The sequence below is a fragment of the Ogataea philodendri genome (genome assembly GCF_020536065.1).
Source record: "Ogataea philodendri strain CBS6075 chromosome Unknown scaffold1, whole genome shotgun sequence".
NCBI classification, from domain to species: Eukaryota; Fungi; Ascomycota; class Pichiomycetes; order Pichiales; family Pichiaceae; genus Ogataea; species Ogataea philodendri.
Window position 1 is genome coordinate 932,217 of NW_025763889.1, and position 27,957 is coordinate 960,173.

General features: G+C 50.7%; 25 protein-coding genes across 25 annotated transcripts; 14 read left to right on the forward strand and 11 right to left on the reverse strand.

The window, feature by feature from the left end:
* Positions 1 to 40: 40 nt before the first annotated feature.
* On the reverse strand, positions 41 to 2,998 carry OGAPHI_002459 (uncharacterized protein; the record flags this gene model as incomplete). Its single annotated transcript, XM_046203332.1, has 1 exon — positions 41 to 2,998. The coding sequence occupies one exon, from the start codon at positions 2,996 to 2,998 to the stop codon at positions 41 to 43; it is 2,958 nt and encodes a 985-aa protein (XP_046063119.1).
* On the forward strand, positions 1,218 to 4,493 carry OGAPHI_002460 (uncharacterized protein; the record flags this gene model as incomplete). The annotated part of the gene is made up of 6 exons (XM_046203333.1): positions 1,218 to 1,361; positions 1,454 to 2,263; positions 2,661 to 2,763; positions 3,280 to 3,962; positions 4,132 to 4,268; positions 4,364 to 4,493. 6 exons carry the CDS (start codon positions 1,218 to 1,220, stop codon positions 4,491 to 4,493), a joined length of 2,007 nt encoding a protein of 668 aa, XP_046063120.1.
* OGAPHI_002461 (uncharacterized protein) lies at positions 3,240 to 7,870 on the reverse strand (the record flags this gene model as incomplete). The annotated part of the gene is made up of 5 exons (XM_046203334.1): positions 3,240 to 4,538; positions 5,117 to 6,924; positions 7,189 to 7,309; positions 7,386 to 7,665; positions 7,752 to 7,870. The coding sequence occupies 5 exons, from the start codon at positions 7,868 to 7,870 to the stop codon at positions 3,240 to 3,242; spliced, it is 3,627 nt and encodes a 1,208-aa protein (XP_046063121.1).
* OGAPHI_002462 (uncharacterized protein) lies at positions 5,940 to 6,167 on the forward strand (the record flags this gene model as incomplete). The annotated part of the gene is made up of 1 exon (XM_046203335.1): positions 5,940 to 6,167. One exon carries the CDS (start codon positions 5,940 to 5,942, stop codon positions 6,165 to 6,167), a length of 228 nt encoding a protein of 75 aa, XP_046063122.1.
* OGAPHI_002463 (uncharacterized protein) lies at positions 6,723 to 7,046 on the forward strand (the record flags this gene model as incomplete). Its single annotated transcript, XM_046203336.1, has 1 exon — positions 6,723 to 7,046. One exon carries the CDS (start codon positions 6,723 to 6,725, stop codon positions 7,044 to 7,046), a length of 324 nt encoding a protein of 107 aa, XP_046063123.1.
* On the forward strand, positions 7,155 to 8,234 carry OGAPHI_002464 (uncharacterized protein; the record flags this gene model as incomplete). The annotated part of the gene is made up of 1 exon (XM_046203337.1): positions 7,155 to 8,234. The coding sequence occupies one exon, from the start codon at positions 7,155 to 7,157 to the stop codon at positions 8,232 to 8,234; it is 1,080 nt and encodes a 359-aa protein (XP_046063124.1).
* Positions 8,235 to 8,323: 89 nt separating this feature from the next.
* OGAPHI_002465 (uncharacterized protein) lies at positions 8,324 to 8,923 on the reverse strand (the record flags this gene model as incomplete). The annotated part of the gene is made up of 1 exon (XM_046203338.1): positions 8,324 to 8,923. One exon carries the CDS (start codon positions 8,921 to 8,923, stop codon positions 8,324 to 8,326), a length of 600 nt encoding a protein of 199 aa, XP_046063125.1.
* A 952-nt stretch (positions 8,924 to 9,875) lies between these two features.
* OGAPHI_002466 (uncharacterized protein) lies at positions 9,876 to 11,720 on the forward strand (the record flags this gene model as incomplete). Its single annotated transcript, XM_046203339.1, has 1 exon — positions 9,876 to 11,720. One exon carries the CDS (start codon positions 9,876 to 9,878, stop codon positions 11,718 to 11,720), a length of 1,845 nt encoding a protein of 614 aa, XP_046063126.1.
* OGAPHI_002467 (uncharacterized protein) lies at positions 10,510 to 10,797 on the reverse strand (the record flags this gene model as incomplete). The annotated part of the gene is made up of 1 exon (XM_046203340.1): positions 10,510 to 10,797. One exon carries the CDS (start codon positions 10,795 to 10,797, stop codon positions 10,510 to 10,512), a length of 288 nt encoding a protein of 95 aa, XP_046063127.1.
* A 178-nt stretch (positions 11,721 to 11,898) lies between the features above and the next one.
* OGAPHI_002468 (uncharacterized protein) lies at positions 11,899 to 12,615 on the reverse strand (the record flags this gene model as incomplete). Its single annotated transcript, XM_046203342.1, has 1 exon — positions 11,899 to 12,615. One exon carries the CDS (start codon positions 12,613 to 12,615, stop codon positions 11,899 to 11,901), a length of 717 nt encoding a protein of 238 aa, XP_046063128.1.
* On the forward strand, positions 12,191 to 12,694 carry OGAPHI_002469 (uncharacterized protein; the record flags this gene model as incomplete). The annotated part of the gene is made up of 2 exons (XM_046203343.1): positions 12,191 to 12,363; positions 12,451 to 12,694. The coding sequence occupies 2 exons, from the start codon at positions 12,191 to 12,193 to the stop codon at positions 12,692 to 12,694; spliced, it is 417 nt and encodes a 138-aa protein (XP_046063129.1).
* Positions 12,695 to 12,747: 53 nt separating this feature from the next.
* Positions 12,748 to 14,436, forward strand: OGAPHI_002470 (uncharacterized protein; the record flags this gene model as incomplete). Its single annotated transcript, XM_046203344.1, has 1 exon — positions 12,748 to 14,436. One exon carries the CDS (start codon positions 12,748 to 12,750, stop codon positions 14,434 to 14,436), a length of 1,689 nt encoding a protein of 562 aa, XP_046063130.1.
* On the reverse strand, positions 12,763 to 13,245 carry OGAPHI_002471 (uncharacterized protein; the record flags this gene model as incomplete). Its single annotated transcript, XM_046203345.1, has 1 exon — positions 12,763 to 13,245. One exon carries the CDS (start codon positions 13,243 to 13,245, stop codon positions 12,763 to 12,765), a length of 483 nt encoding a protein of 160 aa, XP_046063131.1.
* Positions 13,743 to 15,100, reverse strand: OGAPHI_002472 (uncharacterized protein; the record flags this gene model as incomplete). Its single annotated transcript, XM_046203346.1, has 3 exons — positions 13,743 to 13,988; positions 14,073 to 14,166; positions 14,847 to 15,100. The coding sequence occupies 3 exons, from the start codon at positions 15,098 to 15,100 to the stop codon at positions 13,743 to 13,745; spliced, it is 594 nt and encodes a 197-aa protein (XP_046063132.1).
* OGAPHI_002473 (uncharacterized protein) lies at positions 14,604 to 16,757 on the forward strand (the record flags this gene model as incomplete). Its single annotated transcript, XM_046203347.1, has 1 exon — positions 14,604 to 16,757. The coding sequence occupies one exon, from the start codon at positions 14,604 to 14,606 to the stop codon at positions 16,755 to 16,757; it is 2,154 nt and encodes a 717-aa protein (XP_046063133.1).
* Positions 16,758 to 16,827: 70 nt separating this feature from the next.
* OGAPHI_002474 (uncharacterized protein) lies at positions 16,828 to 17,679 on the forward strand (the record flags this gene model as incomplete). The annotated part of the gene is made up of 1 exon (XM_046203348.1): positions 16,828 to 17,679. One exon carries the CDS (start codon positions 16,828 to 16,830, stop codon positions 17,677 to 17,679), a length of 852 nt encoding a protein of 283 aa, XP_046063134.1.
* A 164-nt stretch (positions 17,680 to 17,843) lies between these two features.
* Positions 17,844 to 18,059, reverse strand: OGAPHI_002475 (uncharacterized protein; the record flags this gene model as incomplete). The annotated part of the gene is made up of 1 exon (XM_046203349.1): positions 17,844 to 18,059. The coding sequence occupies one exon, from the start codon at positions 18,057 to 18,059 to the stop codon at positions 17,844 to 17,846; it is 216 nt and encodes a 71-aa protein (XP_046063135.1).
* On the forward strand, positions 17,848 to 19,035 carry OGAPHI_002476 (uncharacterized protein; the record flags this gene model as incomplete). Its single annotated transcript, XM_046203350.1, has 1 exon — positions 17,848 to 19,035. One exon carries the CDS (start codon positions 17,848 to 17,850, stop codon positions 19,033 to 19,035), a length of 1,188 nt encoding a protein of 395 aa, XP_046063136.1.
* OGAPHI_002477 (uncharacterized protein) lies at positions 18,286 to 23,058 on the reverse strand (the record flags this gene model as incomplete). Its single annotated transcript, XM_046203351.1, has 6 exons — positions 18,286 to 18,944; positions 19,060 to 19,781; positions 19,851 to 20,935; positions 21,027 to 21,720; positions 22,081 to 22,793; positions 22,927 to 23,058. 6 exons carry the CDS (start codon positions 23,056 to 23,058, stop codon positions 18,286 to 18,288), a joined length of 4,005 nt encoding a protein of 1,334 aa, XP_046063137.1.
* OGAPHI_002478 (uncharacterized protein) lies at positions 21,034 to 23,076 on the forward strand (the record flags this gene model as incomplete). The annotated part of the gene is made up of 1 exon (XM_046203353.1): positions 21,034 to 23,076. One exon carries the CDS (start codon positions 21,034 to 21,036, stop codon positions 23,074 to 23,076), a length of 2,043 nt encoding a protein of 680 aa, XP_046063138.1.
* A 339-nt stretch (positions 23,077 to 23,415) lies between these two features.
* Positions 23,416 to 24,099, forward strand: OGAPHI_002479 (uncharacterized protein; the record flags this gene model as incomplete). The annotated part of the gene is made up of 1 exon (XM_046203354.1): positions 23,416 to 24,099. The coding sequence occupies one exon, from the start codon at positions 23,416 to 23,418 to the stop codon at positions 24,097 to 24,099; it is 684 nt and encodes a 227-aa protein (XP_046063139.1).
* A 61-nt stretch (positions 24,100 to 24,160) lies between these two features.
* On the forward strand, positions 24,161 to 25,186 carry OGAPHI_002480 (uncharacterized protein; the record flags this gene model as incomplete). Its single annotated transcript, XM_046203355.1, has 1 exon — positions 24,161 to 25,186. The coding sequence occupies one exon, from the start codon at positions 24,161 to 24,163 to the stop codon at positions 25,184 to 25,186; it is 1,026 nt and encodes a 341-aa protein (XP_046063140.1).
* OGAPHI_002481 (uncharacterized protein) lies at positions 24,176 to 25,383 on the reverse strand (the record flags this gene model as incomplete). Its single annotated transcript, XM_046203356.1, has 2 exons — positions 24,176 to 24,856; positions 25,333 to 25,383. The coding sequence occupies 2 exons, from the start codon at positions 25,381 to 25,383 to the stop codon at positions 24,176 to 24,178; spliced, it is 732 nt and encodes a 243-aa protein (XP_046063141.1).
* Positions 25,384 to 25,453: 70 nt separating this feature from the next.
* On the forward strand, positions 25,454 to 26,499 carry OGAPHI_002482 (uncharacterized protein; the record flags this gene model as incomplete). Its single annotated transcript, XM_046203357.1, has 2 exons — positions 25,454 to 25,499; positions 25,592 to 26,499. The coding sequence occupies 2 exons, from the start codon at positions 25,454 to 25,456 to the stop codon at positions 26,497 to 26,499; spliced, it is 954 nt and encodes a 317-aa protein (XP_046063142.1).
* On the reverse strand, positions 25,933 to 27,878 carry OGAPHI_002483 (uncharacterized protein; the record flags this gene model as incomplete). Its single annotated transcript, XM_046203358.1, has 2 exons — positions 25,933 to 26,517; positions 26,796 to 27,878. 2 exons carry the CDS (start codon positions 27,876 to 27,878, stop codon positions 25,933 to 25,935), a joined length of 1,668 nt encoding a protein of 555 aa, XP_046063143.1.
* Between the last annotated feature and the right edge of the window lie 79 nt (positions 27,879 to 27,957).

The window sequence follows — 27,957 nt, forward strand, 5'->3', positions numbered from 1 at the left end:
CAAAGATTAAGTAGCTTTTTTTTTTTTTCTGGTGATCTATTTATCTCTGATAAGCTTTTAGACGCGACTCCAAGTTTCCGACGATTTTCGCACAGATCTTGTCGTCGATCAACTTGATGAACCGCACCAGCTCGAACGATGTTTCAAAGTCCTTGGTTAGCACCAATTTGACGAGGATCTCGTTGATCAGCTGGATATCGCTGCCACTGATCTTCTCGTCGTTCTCCTCGTAATTGAGCATGATGATGAAGTAATGCGCACACAGCTTGAAGTCCTTGTCGCCGGTGTTGATTTTGGCGAGCATCTGGCGCGGAGTCTCGCCGTACTTGTCGAAAAAAGTGGCCCAGTACTGCACCTCGATCTTTTTCAGACAGTTCAGATAAACCGAATACTCCATGCCGGTCATCTTGATCAGCGACACCAGCCGCTCGAAATACTCTGTTCCGTCGTCCTCGTTGTCGTAGCTTCTTTGGATGTAGTTCATCAACAGCAGTTCCAGAACAAACACAAAATGCTTGAACCGATGGAACCGTTTGAAGATCGACGACAAACTCAGAATGTTGCTGTTGTCGCCCTTGTCGATCTCCAGGTTGAGCCGGATGTAGTGGTCGAGCACGTTGTTGAGGTAGTTCTTGCGCGTGGGCCCGATCTTGAGGTTCGACGTGGGCGAGTAGTCGATCTCGATGCCGAAAATCATGTTCTTATCGTTCATCATCGTGAGCGGATACGAGTTTGTTCCGTTGGACTCCACCACCAGCACCTGGTCCTTCTTCGTCTGTGTCTGGTTGCCTGTCTGGACCGCGATCGGCAGCACCTTCATCATGTTCTTCTCGTTGGCAAAGTCAAATAGCAAGATCTCGCATCCGTCAAAAACTGCAACCAGGTTCGGCGTCGGCTTCGCCACGTACTCCACCGTGTTGCTCAGCAGGTACGAGTGGTAGATGGCCTTTTCGCGCGCAGAAACAACCTCCTTGCGGATATACGTGAGGTCGCAGTTCGCCAGCACCAGCAGGTCATCCTCGTTGACTTTCACCACGGCCTTGAAGTTGTAAACGACCGAGTCCAGCTCTTTCTCAAAACAGTTGCGCAGCTGGTAAACGTTGGACTTGCGCAGCAGTAGCGACTGGCCCGACTTGCGCTGGCCGTTGAAACCGATCTTCCATGTGTAGCAGTTCATCTTGTCGCTCATCACCAGCAGCTCGTCGTGGTACATGTCGATGTTGAAGCTGAGGAAGTTCTCGTCCAACGCGGTCTCCTCGAAGTTGAACCCCCAAACGATCTGGTCGTACGTGAAGGGTGCGTTTTTCTCGAGGATTTTGGTCGAAAACAGCACAACCTCGGACTTGGCCTCTGTCTCGAACGTCTTGGAACCAAGAAGCAGATAGCTTTTCCACCAGATACAGATCCGCACCGGGTTGATTTCCGGCTTGTCGCCCTTCTCCGTCAGGTTCAGCTCCTTCCACTCGTCGGTCACCAGATTGTACAGGAAGACGTCGCGGTTGCCAACAACACACACGTAATTCCCGTCGTCGCTCATTGCACAGCACCGGATTTCTCTATTGTTGATGAAGAACGAGATCGGCAGCATCACGTCGAACCAGCTGTTCGTCTCCTTGTTGCTGGTGTCCGGGCTGCCCTTCCAATGGTCGATCAGATTCTTATCAAAAGCGCGAAACAACGAAAGACGGTCGTTGCCCAGCAACACGGGCCGTTTGAACGTGGCCGAGCTCAGAAACCGCGAGTGGTTCAGCGTGACAAGATTCAGCTTGTGCAGCTTGTGCTCGGTGGCCAGGATCAGCTCGAAGTTGCTGATGAAGCCGATGCTGGTGGGGCGCAGCCAGTCTGCGCTCTCGTAGTCGTACGTGGAGAAGTTGAGGTTTCCGAGCGTGGAGTACACGTTCCAGCCGTTTCTGTACAGGGCAATCAAGGAGTCGCCGTCCGGACTCAGCACGAGGTTCTGCAGGTCCTGCGACGAGACGTGTTTCTTGATCACACGCAGTTTCTTCACGGCCATTGTGCGCAGCAGCTTGGCCACCACCAGGTCGCCGTTCTCCATGCCAAAATACACCAGGTTGCGGAAATGGTTGATCAGACACTTCACCACGCGCCCGTCCAGCGAGGAGTGGATCTGCTTGCCCACAAACTCCACGTTGTCTGCGCCGCCGCGTTTCTGCACCAGCCAGCAGTCTCCGGCTTCGTTCAGCCACACAAAACAGCCCATCTCGAAGTTGTAGAACAGCTCCCGCGTGGTGGAGTCCGCATGGTACCACTCTAGCTCCTCCACCAGAATGAACTTGATGTGTTTGCCCTGGTCCTTGGCGTCGATATCCGACTGGCTCGGCGCAGAGGCCAGTTGGATTGTCTGGAAAGCGTGCGGTTTCGAGTTCACCAGCAACAGGTGTCCGTTCGACGAAAAACAGTAGTCTGCCAGCGGACTCTGCACGTTCAGCACCAGTTTGAGCCGCAGACCGTAGTCATAGTTGGGCAACTCCATGTTGTTCCCGCTTAAAAGAACGTTAATAAACGTCTTGACAAGATTTTCCGGCGAGTTCGCGTTCTCCACCACCTCTGCAATCACAGGCAGCCCGTTCTGGATGATCTTGCCCTCGGTGTTGAAGATGGTGAGCAGCTCGTCCGAAAGCTCGCTCTTGAGCGTGAAGATTAGCAGCATGTTCTTGGACGTTTCGACGGCAAACTGTTTGCCGTTGGGTGACCGCTTGATCTTCAAATTGCGACCGTACTCGTCCAACGAGTTGTTGGAGCGTATATGGGCGGCTATCGGGGAGTTTGTGCGCGAATCAAACAGATAAATAGACCGGTACGTCAAAACAACATAGGGGAAATTTAGATCGTTGGTCAAGGTCTGGATCACAGGATCAAGGTGCGGCGTGGGATCGTACTCAATGGCAACATTCGGGTCACCGGTCTTGGTTCCTCCGGCCAATTCCTCAACCTCCGGTAACGTTTGCGAACAAACAACAAGGTTGGGCCAAAACATTGGGTATCGACAAAAATTGTTACACAGCCTGGATTATTTAAGAAAGGATTAATTTTATTGAAAACTTAAAGGGTGGGGGGTATATTGAACAAAACTAGTCGAGACAAATTGCTGGGCAGAGTCCCATTCGTATGGCATCTGCGATTGTTCGGCTATCAAAAGCAAGGCACAAAGGAAAGATCTCATCCGAACCCAAAGAAATGAAAACTCAGCCAAGCGCACGTTGGAAAACACCTGTTGCTTACTCAAGCATGTCCTCCAATGGAGCTTCGTCCGCATAGTCCAATTCTTCGTCGATGTCGTTGGAGTCCTGGTACTGCTGGTACTCGCTCACAAGGTCGTTCATGTTGGATTCGGCTTCGGTGAATTCCATCTCGTCCATACCTTCAGAAGTGTACCAGTGCAAGAACGCTTTTCTTCTGAACATGGCACTGAACTGGTCTCCCACTCTTCTGAACAGCTCCTGGATAGAAGTGGAGTTTCCAATAAACGTAGCAGACATGTCCAGGTCCTTAGGAGCAACAGAACAAACGGCAGATTGGACGTTGTTTGGAATCCATTCCACAAAGTAGTCAGAGTTCTTGGTTTGCACCTTGTGCATCTCGTCCTCAACCTCCTTCACAGAAACCTTACCTCTGAAGAAAGCAGCGACAGTCAGGTATCTACCCTTTCTTGGGTCAGAAGCGGCCATCATGTTCTTGGAATCGAACATTTGTTGTGTCAGTTCTGGAACAGTCAACGATCTGAACGACTGCGATCCAATCGAGGTCAATGGAGCGTAACCAACCATGAAGAAGTGCAATCTTGGGAATGGCACAAGGTTCACAGCAAGCTTTCTCAGGTCGGAGTTCAATTGTCCTGGGAAACGCAGCGAGGTGGTGACACCAGACATAACAGACGAAACAAGGTGGTTCAAGTCGCTGTAATTTGGTTGGTTCAATTTCAAAGTTCTCTGGCAGATGTCGTACAAAGCCTCGTTGTCGATACAGAAGGTCTCGTCCGAGTTCTCAACCAGCTGGTGGATAGATAAGGTAGCATTATAAGGCTCAACAACAGTGTCGCTGACTTTTGGAGAAGGCATCACAGAGAAAGTGGCCATCATTCTATCTGGGAACTCTTCTCTAATCTTGGAGATCAAAAGAGTACCCATACCAGAACCGGTACCACCACCCAAGGAATGGGTGATCTGGAAACCTTGGAGCGAGTCGCAACCTTCGGCCTCTCTTCTAACAACGTCTAACACAGAGTCAACCAGCTCGGCTCCCTCGGTGTAGTGACCTTTGGCCCAAACGTTGCCGGCCGAAGATTGACCGTATATGAGGTTATCTGGTCTGAACAAGTTACCGAATTCTGACGACTTGACAGTGTCGATCGTGCCTGGCTCCAAATCGACCAAGACTGCTCTTGGCACGTATTTTCCGCTGCTAGCTTCGTTGTAGTAAACGTTGAGTCTGGATTTCTGAATATCATCGGTTCCGTGGTAAGTTCCGTCTGAGGCCAAACCGTGTTCTCCACAGATGGTTTCCCAAAAAGCAGCACCCTATTATGTTAGCTGATGATTTCGACGCGTGCGATATACTTACAATCTGGTTACCACATTGTCCGGTAGACAAATGAATCTTAAAAGTGTTAGTAGAGAGACGTAAACACCCACCCCAACACGAAAATTGGGTGGGTTATAGTTTCAGGATGGGGGGACATAGTGGCACTATGCGACCACCCCACCCTTCAAGCTTCCATATACTTACAATTTCTCTCATTGCAACTTGCGGTGATAAAGTTCTAAAACTGTTGCGAAGGTCCAGTTGTCCTAAAGAGAAAGGTTTGGTATCTTGTTTAACAAATGTAAACAAATATTATACTGCTTTTGAAAAAAACATTTGCCCAACGCCAAACATTTTGAGCGGCGCACGTCTTGTTTACTTTTTTTCTCTTAGTATTACGATACAATATGTATAAGGACAACAGGGCTGCACAACCACCTTATCACGGGATGTACACCTTGCTGTAGCCGTCGACTTTGGACCGACAACAGGCACATTCGTTGAAGTTGCGCACAAACAGCGACACACGACAGCTTTCGCAGATCGCCAGACACTTGCACGGCCACAAAATCACCTGCCGCGCGTTCACGTGACAAATCACGCAGCTGCCCAGGTCGTCGTAGTTTGGGGCCCGTTTCTCTCTGATCACGTCCCACAGCTGCAGTTCTGGCGTGTAGTTTTGGTGGAACCGGCGTCTGGTCAATGTGGACGGTGCGTGGAGGTGTTGTTGGAGAATTCGTGCAAATTGGATCTCTTCTGTAGATTGAGGATTAAGGAGCGAGCCAATGTCTTCTGGCGATAACAGCTGGCCGATTTCGGACTCCACCGGCTCGTCGTCAGTCTCCCACTCGCTCTCGCTGGCCTCTGAGACAGGCTCGTAGTCTGCGGAGTTGTCGATCTCGGAGATCTGGCTGCCAAGTATCAATCTTGCGTAATCCTGTTGAAGCTCTGTTTCGGCGATCTCGTCCAGATTGACGGCCTCTGCGGCCAGAAGCTGGCGGTTGCGTTCGTGGAAAATGCGCCAGTCCTCTTCGCGAATATCGCTTGCTACGTCGTCCTCCGTTGCCAGCGGTAGCCGGCCCAAAACCATCTCTGTGGACATTTTGGCGAATCCAGACAGTAGACTGCGCATGTCGCGCACACGCCGCGCCACCATCCACATCCGCGGGCGTTTCTTGAGCTGCTGGACCTGGTGCGCGGCGAGTTCGGGGTGGTTGTCGATCTTGCGGCCGTAGCCGGACTGCAACGCCTCGGCTTCGAGGAAAGTGGTGGCAGGAACCAGTATCTGGTCGTATTCCTTCACGTAGCTCTGTTTGGAGGCCGCATTGATCACAAACGAGCCCAGGTTGATTAGCGCGGTGTAGAAGTCGTCGGCCAGCGAGATCTCGATCGAGTCAATGTGGCTGGTGAGAGCGCTGAACGTGAGGTCGGCAAAAGAGCCTTTGAACAGAGCAGCCAGCAGAAATATCACCAGACTTGACAAAATGACCAGCAAAGTTATCATCTGGGGCAGGTATCCCATGATCACGGTGAACGGAATGAATGAGAGCCGTCCCGTGAAGATGATCTTGAGGTACAGTGCCAATGTGAAGGACCCAACCAGCATGGAGAAGATTAGTCTGTAGTTCTGGCGATTGAACAATCCGAGAATATGGATGTTCAGCTGGTGGACCAACGCAATGACGGCAATCAACAGAAGCTCAACAGACGGCCGGTTGGCGGACTGCACTTCCTGAAACGCTAGCGAGTACTCAAACAGAGTGAGTCCGTTCTCAATACAGGGCTCTGTTCCGCCAGTGACAGCGATAAAAGTCTCGAAAATCTGGCTGAGACACAGCGAAAAGTAGAATGGCTTGAGAACAGACGGAGTGGGACCGTGCAACACAAATTTCCCCTCGCTGTTAATGATGGTGCGCTCAAAGTACTGTGCACTGTAACTTATGCCAAAAAAGGTGTATGTGTGGAACTTCGACTCATCGAAGTTGTAGTAGGACGGAATCAGTTTCTTGAGCAATGGTGTGCGTGTGTAATGCTTTAGAGACGATAGAACGCCGTAACTGCCCTCCAGTAGCAGGTAAATCGCAGTCAACCGCAGAATCACCTTGGACACTTTCGGGAGTCTTCTGCTGGATCTGGTGCTTGCAAAAATCACGATCCTGTTCAAAAGAGTCGCCGTCAGCATGCAGAACAGAGCAAACGGCGAAATGCAGTACGAAATCATCGATTTGCTGCGGTTGCTTGGTATTCCTGCCTCGTTGGACTGTTCCACAATGGCGTCTGTGAACGAATCAAACAGCCGTTTGAGCAACCACGACGATTTCAACGTGTCAGAAGTGTTTGCCACTTGCGCCGGGTCGACGACCGAGACCGAAGAGCGGGCTGCTGCGGTCGTCATAAAGAAGGAACAAATCAACTTATTTGAAAACCGGGAAAAAACCACACACATCTTTACACTGCTAATTAATGCAAAAAGAGTGGGGGAAGAACCACTGACCTATATTTAATTCCTAGTTTCTTCTTCAAACAGCGTTGTTTGCAACGGGTTGTGTAATTTATGAGCGTTTAATCTCCACAGACTTGTTGTCCAGCACAAAACAGCCGCCAAATTTCAGATGTCTCGTGCCGAAGGTCTTATCAATAGAGTACCGTCTCTCGAGTTTATTGGAAACAAACAGGACATGAACCAGGAGTTTGCCCCACCAGACTCGTGTGTCGTGGTCGAAGACAAAATTGACGAAGGATCAGGAGGTGCCATCTTCAAATGTCGCTTCAAGTCGGATAACACTCAACTTTGTGTTTTGAAGAGACTCAAGAAAAAACCCCAAGAGTCGCCAGAAACGTACTTGTTCAACTCTTTGAACGAATACTCCACTTTGAAAAGACTTCAGCCCCACCCGTTTTTGGTGGAGACATACCATTTCTTTGCCGAAATCCACAGTAACGAACTCTGCTATTCTGTTTTGCTCTCCTTTTGCAAAAACGGCGACCTGCTCTCGGTGCTTTCCAAAGCTCGCAAAAACAGCGTCCCCATTTCGTTCCAACACAAAGACTTCTTCTTTCTCAAGTGTCTCCAGGTAGTCAAATACCTGCACTCCAAAAACATCGTCCACAGAGACTTGAAACCTGAAAACTTCCTGATCGACGCAAACGGAGAACTCAAACTCACAGATTTCGGTAATGCAATCGATCTCGACCGTGTAGATGGCTACACCTTCACACCAGAATACCTCTCCTTGGGAACAACCTCATTCAAATCGCCAGAATTGTACCAATACAAACACAGCCCGGAAAACAGCATAGACATCTCCAAAATCAACTTCAAAGCCATAGATGTCTGGTCGCTAGCAATCCTCTACTTCAACATTGCCATTCTGCAAAAACCCTGGACAGAAGCTTCTTCAAGAGATTTTGAGTTCAAAAAATATAAAAATAAGTATGAAGCATTGTCTTTCGACCAACTCGATAGCTACCAGTTGAACAGAAACTTGGACGCTCCATTTTCAAAACTCCCAGAACAAAGCCGTCAGACAATCGTGAAAATGCTCCATCCAGACGCAGACAAGAGAGTGACCTTGGCAGACGTGCTTCGAGGAGACTGGATGATCCAAACTAATATCGCCTATCAGAATTATGCCAAGAAATCCTTATTGAAAGGACGCGACGACGAAATCTTGCGGATCATCAACATATGACGGATGCGAAACATGTAATGTAATATGATAATAGCAAATGCAGAAACCAGCGAGGGGTGTCATAATTAACAGCTCCCTTTTTTTCTCTTTCAGAAAATGACCAGCCCGTTTGGAGTAGAATCAAACGCCTCGTCGTGGGTAACAACACCCAGCGACTCTTGCGGAGCCTTCATGATACTGATCTGCGGATCAAACAGATCTTTGATGTCGATGTCCATTTGGGCTAGGCGATGCTCCACATCAACGTCCTCATCGTCCAGCTCAACCTCTTCGGAGTCGGAGTAATCGAGACCCGCACAGGAGGAGCGAGGAGTTTGGATATGTAGCGACTTTCCAGGGATCAGGTCGAGCAATTGCATAGATTCTATTAAACTGTTCATTAACTTTTGTTTGGAGACCTCTTGCGTTGATTTGTATGAGGAGGAAGCAGGGTTAGCTGTTTCCCCATACAACAAGGATAGGTTGATCTCATGCGAATATTTTTGGTCATTAATCTGTGAGCTAGCGGGGATGACAAATGGCGAGCAACATGCTACTAAATCGTTGTAGCCGATCGTGATCAATTGTTTATCTTTCTCTTCAACAAGATCTTTGGTAGCATCTTTAATAGAATCTCTTCTTTGCGGCTTCTTTTGTCTGACATTGACGTGAGACTTACGCTTACTGTTCTTTCTGTCCGACGCACCCATATACATTCCAAACAGGTCTCAACCAGGGGGAACACGAAATCTATATAAGGAGATCAGAGAACAAGACAAATCACAAAATAACAGTGTGGAGGGGCTCATGCATAAATTAGATACATAATCGTACATTATTAACACAAGGAACAAATTCCAAATATAATTCGCTTACCTATGGCTTATATTGTGTTTGTATATCAAGCTGGAACATGGCATAGAACATGTTGGGTGACGCGTAAAGAGGGTAATCGGGTTTCTAAATGCGGACAATACGGGAAAAAGCTGCTATTGTGCAGGCGGGAAGAGCGAAAAAGCTCACCCAGTTACCCGGACACAAGAGTCCATGTGAAACCTGGGCCCAGCCAAGCGATTTTTTAATTATTTTGGGAAAGTGCTGCCAAATTTGTTCAAAATCGACCTGAGGTGCATAAGTCTTGGCCAATCAAAATAATTAATTTGCCTTAGGTAAGCAGGGCCGACTTTAAGGGCAAAAAAAATCGACGTTTTCCCATTTCCACAAAAGAAAAAGTTAATCCCATCTCTATCTTAACAAAGCAGACAACTTAGCGAGATACTATGCTTCATCCCTTTTAAAGGGTCTCATTAATAGCCTCCAGCCACAGCCGATTAATTGTATCATTTGTTGGCGTCCTGATTCCTTGTTGTTGTCATATAAATAAACAGTCAAGTCGATTATTATCAACAGCCAGCAACGTTTTCCCACTGGATTGGGTTTTAAAAGAGTATCCAAATAGCATATTTCTATCAGCGATAAGAATCCAAGTAAAGCAGATAACTACGGTCTGAAGTTAATTCCGTTTACAATCCGCTACACGAGTGAAGAACCATTTCACTTATCAATTTAACTCCATTTGGCTTTTTGGCTCAAAAGCTTTTTTTTTTTTGCCAGGCTTACAGCAAAAACGCGTTTTTAGGTGCATAAATCTGTTATCATATAATGTCCGGAAAATTTGACACCAGTCTAAACAATGCGTCGGAAGACACCCTCACATCGGGTTTGAAGGACGACGCCTACGACGAGTCCAAGATAAACGATCAGATGGCCAACCTGTCGTTCAGTACGACGAGCACAACGCAATCCTCAGCAGTGGTAAGGATCAAAAATGTCCCATCAGACACAACGCTTAGAGAAGCTTTCCTCATATTCTCGCTCTGTCTCGACGAGGTGACCTTCGTTGACCTGGTGCACGAGGTTGAGTCCCCTACGCATGGGTCTTCCCCAGTGCCTCTCAACAATGGCTCAATTTCAACATCTCTCTCGAGCCACGGTTCTGTGTCCTCGAGCCTCGTCATCATCGCCAGATTCAGCTCATTGAAGACTGCTCAGCAAGTAGCACAGCTTCTCGATGATAAGTGTCTGTTTGGCACAGCATATCAGCCAGTCAACGTCGAGTTGATTTCTGATCAGCATGATTCTTCTGCATCCTTTGCTAACTCTCCTTATGCACAAACTTCGCCGTCTCACAGTTCATCTGCTGTTCCAATAATTAGTTCGCTGGGTCCTCCTCAAACATCAAACATTGGAATGAATAAAAGACCCCCATTAAGCACGCAGAGATCCAGATTCCTTTTCAGTGATCCCTTTTCGAGTCATAATTCTTCGAACATCCAGCCTCCTGGTTCGTCAACATCGTCTGCATCTTCTTCAACATCACAAGCTCAAACATTAACATCGCAGTCTGCTGGCACTTTGCCAAGTGGATTGATTCCTGCACCACAGGGATCGTCTTCGACCCCAACGTCCGCAACTTCTGCACAGAACGTTTTGGAGCAACTGACTTCGCCCCTTCTGGCGTCGTCAGGCAAGGGAATGCTGTTGATGGATTCGCATAGCGATTACGACCAGCTTGTGAGGCCATGGTCGACTGGAAGCAGTTTGTCGTCATCCCAACCCAACGTGAACTCTTCTCAGAACGGTTCCTCTCACCCAGGAGGAACACCAACAAAGAGCGTTCCGGAGTCATTGACAATCAACACAGGGTTGGCCTCTTCCATTCCGACCGGGCTTCCTACTCCGATCACCAACGAGTGGGATAGAAGAAGACAAGGGTCTGCATTTTTCAACGGAAGCCAACCCACCACATCCTCAAGTGCTCCTTCTCAGTCGAGCGGAACATCACAGTCACTTTTGGTGAACGGAGGAAGCACGCCTTCGATCACCTCACCTCCATTCCAGCAACAGCAGCCACAGCCTTCATCGCAGTCGCAGTCGCAACCGCAATCGCAGCAGCAGCAGCAGCAACAGCACATTCCCGAGCTGTCATTACTTGCCAGAGTGCCTCCACCCGCTAATCCAGCTGATCAGAACCCGCCATGCAACACCTTGTATGTGGGTAATCTTCCGCCCGACGCCACGGAGTTGGAACTGCGTACGTTGTTCCAGCCGCAAAAGGGATTCCGCCGTCTGTCGTTCCGCACCAAGCAGAACACGGGCAACAGCTCCAGCTCGCACCATGGACCAATGTGTTTTGTTGAGTTCGAGGATGTTGCGTATGCGACACGTGCGTTGGCAGAGCTGTACGGCCGGACGCTTCCACGTGCGAACGGGTCCAGCTCCAATAATAAAGGGGGAATCCGGCTGAGCTTCAGTAAGAATCCTCTTGGAGTGAGGGGTCCTGGCCAAAACAGACGGGGATCTGCCAATCCAGGGTACAATTCGGGGAACAATTCTTCGCAGAACGGCAATTCGAACGGGGGAAATTCACAAAACGGAGGAGTCAATTACAACGGGTTCCAACAGTACTCCTACCAGCAGATGCCACTTTCGCAGTACCCCAAATGAGCTAGGCTTTCCATCATGATATTCTCACCATTGTATTACTAGTTGTTGTTGTTATTAGTTGTTGATTTTATCGAGCGACCCAGGGACATTTCCATATTTTCAGCCATAAGTGTGTTTATTCAGTTCTTTTGCTTGACATATTCCATTCTCGTATTAGTTGCATATAATTTGCTAATCATTAATCCATATGGTAGTTTAATTTAGAGCATTGGTCCACTCCGTGAAATGGTGGCAGGTCGATGTTCCATTTTTGGGCAAACTCCTGAGGGATGAATCTCCCGCCAACGTAGTGGGATGAGTGTGGGGAGAGCAGTTTGGTGCAAGGTTTTGGTGCGGTCAGAGACACCAGCAGGTCTGGCTGGTAATTTTTGATTTCTGGCGAGACCGGGCCCGCGTCCACGTCCCAGCCGGACGGGATATCGACTGCGACGATGTGTTTGCCGTTGTTTTGTGCGTCGAGCATCTGCGCAATGACCGAGTCGAACGGCGATCTGATTGGCGGCTTGAACGAGAATCCAAACAGCGAGTCGATTATCAGGTCACATGACTTCAATTCTGGGGGAAGATCAGAAACGAAGGCAATGTTGAAGTTTTCGAGCTGGGTGGTGAGACCTTGGAAGATTGGGCGGTTGGTTGGTTTCGGGTAGTACACTTTTGGCGTGTAGCCGAATAATTTGAGGTGGCGCGCAGCCACGAGGCCGTCTCCGCCGTTATTGCCTGGACCACACAGGATCAAGCAATTTTTAGCGGAGGAAGGGGGGTACTCTTTAAACACGGCCTGGGCCACGGCCAGACCGGCCAATTCCATCAGCTGGTCGATGGAGAACCCCATTGACGACATCAGCTCTTTGTCCAGCAGTGCGGCCTTTGCAGCCTCGATGGTTCGGAAAGACATTGGAGACGATATTTTTGGACCTGAATCGATTCCCAAAAAAGCCGGACCGCAGCATGGCAGACAAAAATCATCAAGCTAATTGTGGACGCGTAAAAAATAACAAAAAAGGACAACCGTACATAACTTTGCAACATGTCGAGAAGAAGCTCATCTGCCGTCCTTAGACGCCAAAAGGACCTGAAGCGAGGAATCCGGTTCACCATGATGGTGTGCGGGTGTTCGGGAACGGGAAAGACCTCGTTCATCAACTCTTTGTTGGATCGCAACATTCTTCCACATAGGTACCAATACAGCAAGGCCAGTGGGGGTGAGGTGACTCGTCAGACGATCACTTTTGCGAACCTGAGCGGTGTTGTGAACGATGCGGCCGAGTACGAGAAGGTGTTTGACCCGGAAAACGCCGACCAGGAGCCCGGCATAGCCATCACAGAAACGTCTGTGGAGATTTTGGACGAGGACGACTCGAAGCTGTTGCTGACGATCATCGACACCCCTGGGTTTGGAGACAACATCAACAATGAGCTGTGCGACACCGAGCTGATCCATTTCTTGGAGCAGCAGTTCGATCTTGTTCTGGCCGAGGAGAGCAGGGTCAGAAGAAACCCAAGATTCGTCGACACCCGGGTCCATGTTTGCTTATATTTCATCACTCCAACGGGCCATGGACTCAGAGAGCTCGATATCGAGACCATGAAGAAACTGTCCAAGTACGTGAACCTGATCCCGGTGATCGGAAGGGCCGATTCGTTCACCAAAACAGAGCTTCTCAATTTCAAGAGAAATATCATGCAGGACATTGACCATCACAAGATCCCGATTTACCAGTTTGAGTACGAGGCCGACGACGATGAGGAGGTGATCGAGGAAAACAGATACCTGAGTGAAATGCAGCCGTTTGCGGTGATCACCTCTGACGAGGAGGCAGAGGTCAACGGAGCCAAGACCAGAGTCCGGACGTATCCATGGGGGTCGATCGACATTAACAACAGCGACTACTCGGACTTCCCTGTTCTCAAGTCTGTTTTGTTGGGATCGCATTTGCAGGACCTCAAGGACATCACACACGAGTTTTTGTACGAGAGCTACCGTACAGAAAAGCTGATGACGGTGACCGAGCTGGACGAGCTTCACGAGGCAAATGCCAATGGATTGCCTATCGATCCGCCGTCAATGTCCAACTTGGCAGACATTGCCAACTCCAAGTCGATGGCCAACTTCGACGGCCCATACAGAGCCCCTTCGATGCTGTCTGACGCCACTGCAGGCACCACACGGGTCACCAAGGACCAGAAGGTGAACAGTCTCACCTCCAAGATGGGTAGTGCCTCGTTACAAGAGCCGCCTGAGATCCTCAAGGGCCGTCCGGACTCAAACTACTCGTTCCAGGACGACGCAGAACTCACCTCGTTGGTCGACGACGAGGTCGACAAGTCTGCTCCAAATGCATCTGTTGGTACGCCTCCAGGAACGTCGCTCACATCCCCAAGAATCAACCACTCTCCGTCGGTTTCTTCGTTGTACTCGGGCTCGGGCTCCGTCAATGCTAGACAGCTACGTAAGATCAGCGAGACTGTTCCGTACCTGTTGAAGCACGAGAGCCTTCTGTCGAAACAACAGAAGCTGGAGGAGCTGGAGCGGAAGTCAGCTAGGGAGCTGGCCAAACGTGCGTCGGAGCTGGAAAAGAGAGCCATGGAACTGAAACAGAGAGAAAAGCTGTACAAGGAACAACTGGCCAAAAACACCCCACCGGCCGTCCAGGAAGAGGTGCCGGACTCGACGCTCGACAGCGCTAGCTTTGTTGCTGGAGACGACAAGGACTAAGTAGAACAGTATATCAAGAAACAACCACTAAATAATCGACGCGTCGAACTTGGGCAGATTTGGCCGAAATTTCCAAAAAGTCCAAAATCCACCGTTTTGTATTATTTCCTTGATATCTTGAACACATCGCGTCGTTAACGCCCACATTCTTTGTATTTTTAGCCGCCATGGACGTTGTACGCCCCACCTCGCCCAGACGCGTCAAGGTGTACACTTTGGAGGACGACAAATGGATGGATCGGGGAACAGGCTACTGTTCAGGAATGTTGGAGGGAGGCCCCCATTTCCTTGTTCGAAATGAGAACGATACCTCAGAGACTCTTTTGAAAGCCACCATAGAAGGAACTACCCAGTACCAAAGACAACAGGATACTTTGATTGTCTGGACAGATAGCGAGGGAAACGATTACGCTCTGTCGTTCCAGGAACCTGATGGATGTTTATCACTGTGCGAATTTCTGATCAACATCCAGCATTCTGTCGAGCCCAATATTTCTCTTGTGGCCGTGATTTCGAACGGCCAGGACGGAGAGGTTACCGAGGTTATTGCTGGTCCAATTCCAGAACCGTGTTTCCCTACAGACTCCAACCTTGGTGATCTGCTTGAACTTTTGAACCAGGGAGCCAAATCCAACAAGTTCAAGGAAAAACTGCTCGAGTTCATTGAGAACGAGGGATTCCTCACACAGCTAATTGAAACTTTCCACAGAAACGAGGAAAACCGACATCTGGTCAACCTTTACTATTTATGTGACATTGTGAAGACACTCGTGTTCTACAACGACTCGGCCATTCTCGACACCTTGGTCAACGACGACACAATTGATGGTGTTGCTGGGATCCTGGAGTACGACTCAGAGTTCCCCAGCTATAAAACAAACAACAGAGAGTATCTGGCGGAGAAGACCAGTTTCAAAGAGGTTGTTCCTCTGCACAACGAAAATATCAAGAGTTTGGTGAAACGAACGTTCCGACTGCAATTTCTCAAGGACGTGGTACTTGCCAGGCTTTTGGACGACGCGTCCTTCAATTGCATATCGACGATGATCCATCTGAACGAGGACCAGATCCTCAAATTCATCCGGACTGACCCCGAGTTTTTACCGTCTCTTTTTGGCCTCTACGACAAACACGACGACGCCAAATCTCGCGACGGAATCAAGCTCATCAACCAGTTCACCCTCATAGCCAAGAAGTTCCAGCCGACGCCGAGATCGGATTTCTACCGCTCGTTGATCGAAAACGGGCTGGTCAAGATGATCCAGTTCGCATTCAAAGACTCGCACACAGAAAGCCGAATACTGGCAACCGAGCTGATCGTGACCATCATAGAGCACGACGTGCTGCTGTTCAACAAAAAGAACAGCGAGATGGACACCACACTGATGTCGATACTGGTGGACGTGCTGCTCGAGGAGCCTAACTACGGCCTGAAAACACAGGCTTTTGAAGCCATCAAGGCCCTGCTGGACCCGGCCAATCTGGCTCAGTCGTCGATGCCGATCGACTCGTCTCCGAGCAACGGCGACACAAACATAGAGGGAAGCATGCTGGAGTCCAAATATTTGCAGAGTTTCTACCAGAACGCCGCAGAGAACCTGTTTGGACCGCTGGAACGCGTAATCACAGACCCTGCCTGCAAAAACACCACCGTCACATACTCGAACCTGTGCGAACTTCTCAACTTTGTGGCCCGCGAGCACGACAGAAACACAAGCAAGGAGTTCATTCTGAATCACCGGTATCTCCAAGGAATTGGCGAGATTCAATCGAAACGGTATTCTTTACAGCTGCGACTTAGTGCTCTGCGGTGTCTCAAGTCGATCATCATGCTGGACGACGAGGATTATACACAACATCTAATCAGGAACGACATATTGCGTGGCACGATGGAGATGTTGCGCGAGGTTAATAACCAGAACAACCTGGCCAACTCGGCGTGCTTAAGCGTTTTGCACCTGATTTTGCAGAACCGGGAGCTGCTCAATTTCAAAGCTTTACAGAAATACTTGGTTGCCAACTATTCGCACATTTTGAGACTAAACTACATTGGACGCGAGCTGGTGACTGCGGAAGACCAGTTTGTGGAAGAACAGGACGCGTTACAGGGCGAAACGACCGAGGTGAGTGCCACGTCGCCGGACATCCCCGACACTGCTGAGCAGGAGAACCCGCCCGTGAAGACGAAGAACTCGCGGCCGTCCGAGGACGAGACCGTCTCGCCCGCCAAGGAGCGCAAGCTGAACAGTTTCATCATGAAGGCGGGCAAAGTGTTCCAGATCAGCAATTACAGCGAAGAGGAGGAGGTCGGAGAGACGTGATTAATTTTTTTATCTCCAATTTTGTGGGGTAAGAGAAGTAAAAAGCATGTGAAGACGAATTTTCCTGACAATGTCTTCTTCTCCCTTTCTAAGTGTTTGGAAGCCCGATCTTTTCAAGGGCAAGGTGGCCTTCATCACTGGCGGGGCCGGCACAATCTGTCGCCGCCAGGCAGAAGCGCTGATTGTTCTTGGTTGCTCGGTAGCAATCATTGGGAGAAACGAAGAGAAAACCGCAAAGGCGGCTCAGGAGCTGGACGCCATGCGCTCGGACGTGCGGGCTATTGGAATAGGCAGCTGCGACGTGTGCAAGATCGGCGATTTGAGCGCTGCGGTGCAAAAGACGACTGACCAACTCGGGAAAATCGACTTTGTGATCTGCGGAGCAGCAGGGAACTTCATTGCGGACTTCAACTCGCTGAGTGCAAACGCGTTCAAGAAGGTGGTGGACATCGACTTGCTCGGGTCGTTCAACACGGTCAAGGCGTGCTACCGGGAACTGAAAAAAAACCAGGGTGCGGTGCTATTTGTGTCTGCGACGTTCCACTACTACGGCGTGCCGTTCCAGTCGCACGTCGGGGCTGCCAAGGCAGGCGTGGACGCGCTGTCGAACGCACTGGCCGTCGAACTGGGCCCGATCGGCGTCCGTGTCAACGCAATTGCCCCAGGAGCCATTGGCGGAACAGAGGGCTACAAACGGCTGTCGCAGAGCTCGAAACTGGCCAGCAAGATCCCGTGCCAGCGACTGGGGTCTACCGATGACATTGCACAAGCAACGGTGTTCCTTTTCAGTGATGCTGCAAAGTACATCACCGGGACCGTGCAGATCGTGGACGGCGGGTTTTGGCACATGGGTCCGCTGGTCACGGCGGATCTTTATCCCGGCGAGCTGCTGAAACGGCTTTCGCGCGAGCCCAAACTTTAGCGCCGCGTTCTTCTCGAGCGTAGTTACTATATTTAATATCTATGACTTATGATTCATTCCCCGGATTTTTTCGGTTTCTGAAAATTTAGCTTTTTTTTGCTCCTCGGGGACTTAATGAAACTCCGAACATAAAAGCGCTAGTTTGCACGCACTTTGCGGCCAACTCAAATGCCAGTTTCCGAGCTCAAACCATCCAGCTCGTTCGACTCGTTCAAACGGTCCCGGTTCGCGTGTTTCGTCGACACGCTGTTGGTCGACTTCCACCCCATGTACTTTGTCATCACCATGGGAACAGGCATCACCAGCGCGGTGATGTACCGGTTCCCCATCGAAAGTGTTCGCGTGGGCATGAAGTACGTTGGAATAGTGTACTTCTTCATTGATCTGATAGCGTTTTTTGTGGTCCACGTGCTTTTCGTGCTGCGCTACTTTGTGCTACCAAACCGTTACGACGGCACCTCGTTTGCCGGATTGCTGAAAGATCACCGTTTAAACGTGTTTCTTGGCGCCCAGGTCATGGGATTTGGGTCGCTCATCAACATGATCTACTACCTGAAGCCAGAATGGACCATCTTCGTGTACTCGTTGTGGTGGATCCAGGTGGGTCTAACTTTGCTCTGCGCATGGGGTCTTACCTATGTCATGTTTGCACTCAACGAAATCCCGGCCAGCGATCTCAACGCTACCATTCTGCTCCCGGCAGTGACTCTGACCGTCGCCGCATCCACAGGCTGCATCGTCAGCCAACAGCTGTCCAGCTACCGCTGGAAACTCTCCTCGGAGATTGTCACGTTTATGCTCTTTGGAAACGCAATCATGCTGGCTCTGCCACTCATCGCGGTTTACTTCTATAAACTGTTCACGTCCGGCCTGCCTCCAAAACAGAGCGTGTACTCGTGCTTCATCCCGATCGGCGTGCTGGGCCAGGGCAGCTTTGCGCTGCTGCTCAATTTCCAGAGCCTCGCACAGCTGGTCCAGGCCGACTCGTCGCTCGTGGCACTCACCAACGGCCTCGACAGCCAGGTGCTGCTCACCATCGCGACGGCACTGCAGCTCTGCTCGGTGTACGTGGCGCTGTTGCTCATTTCCATGGGCGTCTGCATCTCTGTGGTCGCCGCGCTGTGCGTGCTCCAGTACGGCTGGATCCACTCGTGGTCCAAAGCCCTTTGGGCCTCCACATTCCCGCTCGGCACCATGGCCGTGTCCCAGGCCCTGGTCTACGAGCTCACCGGATGGATAGGCTTCAAAATCACCGCTTCCGTGTACTCGTTCGCGCTCATCGCAGTCACAACATACTGCCTAATCAACACCTGCATCCACGAAATAGCATGGCACAAAATGGCCCAATCTGTATAATCTATTCTTCGAACCGCGACAAACCTTTACGTTCAAACACGTACTCGTAGTACTCCTCCTCTTCGCCAGCCGCGTTGTGACGGAACCGTTTCTCCAGCCGGGGCAGCTGCGCTTCAGCCGCAGCCACCTTTTCCGCGTCGCCGTACTTGCGCTCAAACTCCACCAGAGCCTCCACCAGCTGTTTCTTCTGCGCCCCGTCCGCTGACGCGATCTTGCTCCGGAAAACGTCCCTGCTCCGGTCCTTGGCCTCCTCGGTGATCTCGAACCGGAACTCGTCAGCGCCCGATCGCTCGTACTCCTCCAGCTGCGCCCGTGTAGGGATTTTCAGCTCCAGCATGCATCTTGCTACCAGACTCTTCACGTCGCCGGCCAGCTCAACAGCACGGTCCTGCAGCCGCCGCGCGTTGTCGTACTTGCGCTCGTCCATCTCGTACGCAATGTACGCCTTGAGGACGGTCGGCCGAGCAGAAACAGCCACCTCGTCCAACGCCAGGTCGAAAATCGCAACACACCGTGCACGGTCTCCTAGTTCGGCCTCAAGATTGGCAAAATCGATCCAGTGCTCTGCGTCACGCGGATAAAGTTCCACCAGCTTCGTGTAGATCATCCGCACACGGTCAAACTCCAACAACTTGGTCTCCAGCTCAATATAATACTTTATCACCTTGACATCTCCACAAACGCCAATCGAGCGGCCCAGCAGCTTGCGAGCGGCACCCAGCTTGCGCGCACGCAGCTCGAACTCGCTGAACATGATCCACACCCGCGAAAACGTGAAATTCTTGTGCGGGACCAGCTTGAGCAGCCGCTCGTACAATTCCCTAGTTTTTTCCTGGTCCCGTGGCTCCTGCCATATCAGATACTTGATCCACAGATAGATGTAGCTGGTCCAGTCTGATTTGACATCGCTTTGCGGAACAACTTCGACAGCCTGCTCCAGCTTGGAACCAAACTTGCGCTCGTCGAAAAGCGGCTCCACGAGCTTCAAATACACCCACCAGGTATCATAGCTGCTGGGAGTCTCTGCAAGTTCCTGTTCGTAAACGGCTATTCTTTTGGACAAAACAGAGTCCTCGATCGATGCTGTCTCACCGTGCTGTTTCTCAAACAACGCATAGTCCGAACGCAGCTCTACTCTCTCTTTTTCAGATAAATGCTCAAACCCAAAGTCAAACAGCTGTTTGGCCTTGTCTCTGTTGTTTTGCGAGACCTCCCATTTAATCCACGAGTAAACTAGCTTGGCATCCAAAGCACCTCTTTGCCGTAACGACTCGGCCGCCAGCCGGTAAACGTTGTGCACATTCACAGAGTCTCCGTGTGTTCTCTCGAAATCCACCCAAAGCAGCCAGGTGGACGAGTCCGGGTGCGCAACAACAAACTGCTCAAACAACAGCCGCGCGTTCTCGATCTCGTTGTACCGCAACTCGAATTGGATATAATGCTGCCAAACGTCTGGCCCTGGCTTCCATTGGAGCCAGTTCTGGAAAATCTTGCGTGTTCCAATCACGTCCCCCACAGACTCTTCCACGGTGATGTACTGGTACCACAGCTTGTCGACGCGCGGAAGCAGCCGTGTGGCCCGGTCCAACAGGTTCCGCGCATGGTTGATGTTCTTCCCCTTGAGCTCTGTCTGCACGTACCGTATCCAAACAGGGACCTGTTTATGATCGACCTCGAGCGCGCGCTCAAAGATCGACCGTGCTCGCACGTAGTCGTGCTGGTCCAACTCGAACTGCGCGTACCGCATCCACTGGCCGAAATCGAACCGCTTGACCCTGAGGGCCTTTTCGTACTCGGTCCGTTTCCTGCCCTGGAACTCGCGCAGCTCCTCGAGGTCGGCAATTTTGATGTTTGGGGCCTTCGGCGGCATCTGGCGCTGCTCGTACGCCTCACTCATCAGCTGTGCCGCAGACACCTGGTTAGTGGCGACTTTCTGGTCGTCCGACATTTTAGCTTAATTTATTTAAATTATTTTTCACCATTTTTCTCACAACGCGTATGTCGCTTTTTGAAGGCCACCGATTTCTGATCATCCAGTCGGCCGCGCTAAGCGCCGCAAAAGCAGACGCCATCCGCAAACACATTCTAAGCGCTGGGTTTGACGACGAATCCGCCATTGTCACCAAGAAGGACAGCGAGCTGATCCCGTTGTCTAATGATAAGCTCGTGAATATCACGCTGATCGTGTCCAACACGACGGATTTCGTCGAGTACCAACTCGCCGAGGAGCTGATGATCCCCGTCGTGCGGGAGGACTGGGTGTTGGACTCCATCGCGGCCAATCTGATCGAGACCCTGAGACCGTACTCTCCCGACCCCAAATACTTTCTGAGCAGCGTGAGCGTGTGCTGCGCAGCGTCCGTGTGCCAGGGCGACCAGGACGCCGTTTTCAGCGCGGTGCGGTCGTTTGGCGGGATCCACACCGACCTGCTTTCGCGCAGAACCACCCATTTGGTGGCTGTTGATCTGGACGACGAGAAATGCCAAATGGCAGCCGCGTTCAACCAGGCGTGCGAGAAAGAGGCGATCCTGATTGTGCGCCCAGAATGGGTGTTTGACAGCATTGTGTCCAAACGCAAGCTGCCGGAGTCGCCGTACGCCGTCAATACCAGAGACTCTGCGGCAGAGCCAGTCTCGTCCAGCCTGTTCAAGGGGCAGACATTCTTCCTTAGCGAGGACTTCAATCTGTCCAGTCGTGTTTTGTCGGCAATAAGAGCGCTTGTCGAACAGAACGGCGGCACGGTCGGCATGGAGTCGCGCGCAAATTGCTGTCTGGCCAAGTACAGAGCAGGCGAGATCTACCAACTGGCATTGGACGAGAAATGGGCCCTGGGCAACCTCAACTGGCTGTTCTGGATGGTTTTGCACCAGGAATGGATTTTCCCCGGCAAGAAACTGCTGCACTACCCGTATCCAAACACCCCGTTACCCGAAATGGAGAACGTGGTGGTTTCCGTGACACATTACCGTGGAGACTCGAGACTATATCTGCAGCAGCTGGTGGAGATTATGGGCGGACAATTCACCAAGAGTTTGCGACAGTACACCACCACGCATCTGGTGGCGGCAAAACCGACTGGCGACAAGTACAAGTTTGCACAGGAATGGGGGATCAAGTGTCTGAACCATCTGTGGCTGGAAGAGTCGTATGCTAAATGGGAGCTGCAGGACGATTCAAGTTCTCGGTACCAGGTGTTGGGCGATAAGCTCCCGGTCTCGCAGTCTGTGGGCCACGTGAGTCTTGAGGTGCAGTCGCAGAAACATGCAGCCGACTCGCAGCTGGAGGATATCACCAATTCGCAGGATGTTCCACGAAAAAAACAGAAAACGGTGCCAAAACCGTACGAGATTACAGCTATTTTGACCGGTTGCGATAAGGAATTCTCAGCGTCCGATCTGCGTAACCTCAACAAGGTAGGAATCAAGGTTATCGAACAGCCAAACAGTTCGTTGAACTGTATCATTGCTCCAGGAGTTTTACGAACAGAAAAGTTCCTCAAGTCGTTGAGCAAGAGTCCAAAACATATTCTCTCGCCTAAATTCCTCACGGACGTTCTGTCTATCCTGGATAGCCACAAGAAGATCGAGGATTTCGATAAGTCCAAGCCGAAACTCGAAAAATACAACATTTCGAAATCCATCAAGTTCAAGACCGACCCAAAGATGAAGGAGCTGTTCTTGGATCCGGGTTTGGGAGCACAGAATATCACCAACTTGCTACAAAACTCCAGCCCTGACTTGTTTGAGTCAGCCGATTTCTACATCTCAACCACTATCCCAGGAGGTCCAGACTTGATCAGTAGTATTATCAAGTCGTTTGGGTGTCTGACCTGTGCGGTGGTTGACAAGAAGACCAAGAGCCTGCCGAAACTGGTAGCTCAGGCCAGATACCTCTTGTGCGAGGCCAAGGACACGCAATTGCAGAACCAGTTCAGGAAGCTGGCAGCCGACGACCGGTTTCGGATCGTGGAGTGGAATTGGGTGGTGATGTCCATTTTCAACGCCCAGCTGGTGGATAGACATATAATTGATGAAAATTAATGAGAAAAAAAACTAAATTGCAAAAAAAGAGCCCGTGCCCGGGTTCGAACCGGGGACCATCAGATTTGCAATCTGGTGCTCTACCACTGAGCTACACGTGCACTTTTCGAAAGAAGTCGGCGCTGACTGTGGTATGACGAGATGGGAAGGGGAGCTCGTCGAGAAACACAACGGCAGTAGCGAGTCTGGCGAGGGGGAGCTGGGTGTGTCATGGAAAAGAACGTCGTGGCATTTGAGAAGGAGAACATTCTCTCTGTTTGCGCCCCCACCTGCTCACCCCACAGGTTACAGCTCTGAAATAAAATTTCTCATTTATTTATTTTGTTCAGTTGTTCTTGAATGAGTGGATATCGAGGGAACGGGTACGGAAACGGATACAGAGACCAATACTACTCACGCGGCCGCGGTAGAGGCGGCCAGTACCCGTACAGACGGTCGTACAGAGACTCTAGCGGGCCGTACGAGGGGAACGAGTACAGCGAGTCTCACGAGGACCAGTACCACGGCGAATACCGTCCTTCGCGCGGAGGATCGTACCGGGGCTCGTACAGAGGACGCGGGCGTGGCCGCGGCGGGTACTACGGCGGGTACCAGGAGTATTCGTACGACCAGGGGTACCACTACGACTATCCTGAGGCGGATGTGAGGTCGCGGTCAGGACCAAGCGAGACGAGCGGACATAGTGAATACGGGTCTGCCAAAGAAAGCAACGGGAGTGCGTATCCTGCTTCGCGGAATGGGAGCAGAAGCGCTCACGAGCCGAAACAGCCCGAGCCGGCCGTTTTGGAGCAGGAAAAGAACGAGGTGCATTGGATAACACGGCTGCGTGTTGGTGGAGAGATGAAAAACTCGTTGAGCAAGCAGTTTGAAGAGCTGGACAAGATCAACAAAATTATAGACCAGGCGGCCGAAAAACGGCTCCAGCTTGAAATGGACGTGGAGCGGTACTCGCGCGCGGGAAGAAGCGAAGACGTGCGGTGCAAGCTGGCTGAGGAAAAATTGGAGGCTCTTAATTTTATTTGACCTGTGTATAACGGTAACGAATTTTTTACGATTTATTAATATTTGTGGTTTCTTCCAGAAAATGCCGGCTCTCCCATCATTCAACTGCAAATTGCTTACCGGCTTGCTTTACGCGGCCACTGCCGTTGGTGTTCTCAAGATCTCGGCAAAAATCTACGGCTTTTTGTCGTTGATTGTCAACTTGTTCCTCCTTCCTCCGGTCGACTACAGCAAGTTTGGAGCCAAGAAAGGTGCGTGGGCCGTTATCACGGGAGCTTCCGAGGGAATTGGCCAAGAGTTTGCCAAACAGCTTGCATCTAGAGGCCTGAACGTGGTGCTTGTGTCGAGAACCCAGGCCAAACTCGAGGAGATCGCCACCGAGATCGAGTCCAAGTACAAAGTGCAGACCAGAGTTGTTGCTGCCGACTGCTCCAAAAACACCCCAGAGCTGTACGCTTCTCTGTACAAGGCGATTGAGGAGCTGCCTGTGTCTGTTCTGATCAACAACGTTGGTCGGTCGCACGCGGGTCCTGTTTTGCTCGAGGAAACGCCAGACGACGAGCTCGAAAACATCCTCACCATCAATAACGCGTTCCTGGTCAAAATGACCAAGCTGACCATCCCATTGATCGACAGAACCGTCAAGTCCAAGCAGGCCGCTAAGGGTCTGATTGTCAACGTTGGCTCGTTTGCCGGTCTGTTCCCAACCCCATACCTTGCAGTTTACTCTGGATCCAAGGCGTTCTTGCAAAACTTCTCGCAGGCCCTGTCTATTGAGCTGAAGGAGAAGAACATCGAGGTGGAACTGATTCTGGCGTACTTTGTCACGACTGCACTTTCTGCGATCAGAAGATCGTCGTTCTTCATCCCAACACCAAAGAAGTTTGTGGCCGCCACGCTCAGAAACATGGGCAGAAGAGGCGGGGCCCAGGACAGATTTGCAACCAGCTCTCCATACCCTTCACACGCACTGATCAACTACGTTGCCAACAATACACTGGGTGTTTTCTCTGAGTGGATTGCCCAGTCCACTTACAACAACATGAAGATCACCAAGGCTAAGAGACTGCGCAAGTTGCAGAAACAGAAGGCCGCCAAAGCAGAGTAGATGGTGCTTTCCTTTTTCCGTGCACCCGTGCACCAGACCATTCACGTAAACTAAAATAGGTAAACAAACTTTTTCTGTTTTCAGATAGATCACGAAAAGAAGTGATAGAGCCGAGTGGAGCTGAGTGTTTTGGGATCTTATAATACGAACAGAGTTTCACGAGCCTGTCTTTCCATTTTAAAGCGATTCTGTCCCATTTTCACAGATATTCCAGATTTAATCGACACGCACATATTGCCCCTTTAGATTTGTATCAGATACCTCAACATGGCCGAACTTAACGATTTTGAGCGGTTGGAGAAGATTGGAGAAGGTGAGTGTTGAATGTGGCGAATTAGACGCCAGTGGAAGTGGCCTTAGAAGGCGCACAGTCCCACCCATGTCTCAAACAAACTAACTATTTAGGTACCTACGGAGTGGTTTATAAGGCTCTGGACACCAAGCACAACAACAGGGTTGTGGCGCTGAAGAAGATCCGGCTGGAATCCGAAGACGAAGGCGTTCCTTCAACCACCATTCGGGAAATCTCCTTGTTAAAGGAACTAAGAGACGACAATATCGTTGGACTTTACGACATTGTCCATTCCAACTCCAACAAAATCTACCTGGTTTTCGAGTTTTTGGACATGGACCTCAAAAAATACATGGAGTCCATTCCTGAAGGCGAGGGACTCGGAAGAGACATGGTCAAGAAGTTCATGTTACAGTTGGTTCGTGGATTGTATCATTGCCACGCTCACAGAGTTCTACACAGAGACCTGAAGCCGCAGAATTTGCTGATCGACAAGGAAGGTAACCTCAAGGTTGCTGATTTCGGTCTTGCCAGAGCGTTTGGCGTCCCGCTGCGTGCGTACACTCACGAGGTTGTCACTCTGTGGTACAGAAGTCCAGAGATCTTGCTTGGTGGTAAACAGTACTCGACAGGCGTGGATATGTGGTCGATTGGATGCATTTTTGCAGAGATGTCCAACCGCAAGCCGCTGTTTGCCGGAGACTCGGAGATCGACCAGATCTTCAAGATCTTCCGTGTTCTGGGAACCCCAACCGAGGAGATCTGGCCCGACGTTACCTATTTGAGCGACTTCAAGCCTAGCTTCCCTAAATGGTCCAAGCAGAACCTGGCCGATTCTGTGCCAAACCTGGACGCCCACGGCGTCGACCTCTTGGAGCAGCTGCTGACCTACGACCCTGCGGGAAGAATCAGTGCCAAAAGAGCTCTTCTCCATCCGTACTTCCAGGAAGACTACGCCCACCCAGTCGAATACCCGCAACAATCTGCCATGCAGGTTGACACATCCACCATCTACGTCTGACCGATACCCTAATGAGATCTTGCGTCAAATATTTAGCAATAAATTAAAAGCCGTTATTAGAGTCTTTTGCCTGGCACGAGTGCAAAGATGATGCTGAGCACCGCTGTAAGCAGGAGAATGAGTAGTAGAACAAAGATCGAACGTCTTAGGAGCAGCTTCCGCACAAATGGCTCGCGAATCGGGACCAAACCGCCCTTGGATGCCCGGCTTTCGCTGTACCCGATAAAGTACAGCAGCGGATCAACTCTATAATAACTGGTGAAGAGGAGATAGAATGCAAAAAAGAATGGGATTACCACAACCCACCGGATGATTTTTGGCTGGTAGTCCAAGAAGATAAGCGTGTAGCCGGTCCAGAAGGCTCCCAGACCGGCAAGAAGCGAACCAAATAGCCGGTAGATCGCAGACCGCGATGTCACGTTGGACAAAGCGTGGTATCTCAAAAAGTTTGGATACGCTTCGTGCTCCATGGCCTTGAACACAAACTCGCGCGACTCGTCAAAGATCTCGGGATCGTCTCTGGCGTCCATTTGCACAGAACGGACCACCGAGTTGATCATTTCCGGAGGTATCACGATCTTCTTGGGCGAGGAGTGGAGGAAGTACGTGTGGACGATGTTGTTTGCCGACTGGGCTAGTTTTTCACGAGTGACAAAGTGGCTGTCTTTGAACGACTTATTGGACTGCTCGCTGTCCTCCTGGATCATTGTTTCGAGCATTTGAGGGTTGATGGTCGAGACACGTTTGGACGAGACCGGTGTCTTTGGCACATCCAACGGGTCGTCTGCAGAGCTATGCGATTTGCGTTTCAATTGATCGATCTTGGCGTGGATCTGGGGATCGCTTGATCTCACGCTGCTTTCTCCTCGAAGGAAAGCCGACATTCGCCGCGAATCAAACTCCTCGAGCAGGTTGTTACGCATAAGCAGATCCAGCAACATCGACGACGATCTGGACTCTCTGCTGCCGCTCGAGTTTCGTTTTGCAGAGACTGGGTTTCTTGGAGGAGACATGGACTCCACCACCTGATCGGCACTTCGTATTCGCTCATTCAACAACAACGATTGTTTGAGTCCCTTCACATAAGCCTTACAAAGACCCATGTGCTGAACAGTATCGATCCAGAAGTCCAGGTAGTCAATGTTCTTTTGTCCGTCTCTCATGTAAACGTAGAACGACCACAGGTCCACAGGGGACTGGGTCTTGCGGTTGAGTATCTCAAACAGCGTGGGCCATCTGTTGGACTGCTGTTTCTCGGCAACCAGCGAATTTTGCTCGGACTTGGCGTCCATTCGACGCTCCAGATCATCGGCACGCACAAAGTTGGACGTGGTATGGTTCCATGGCCCACCAGGGCCTTGTCCTGGAGAAGATGCCATTTATGCTAAAAGATGCAATAGATCAAAGTTTTCGGAAAAGGTCTGCTCAGATGCCAACACAGAAAATTCGCATCAGACA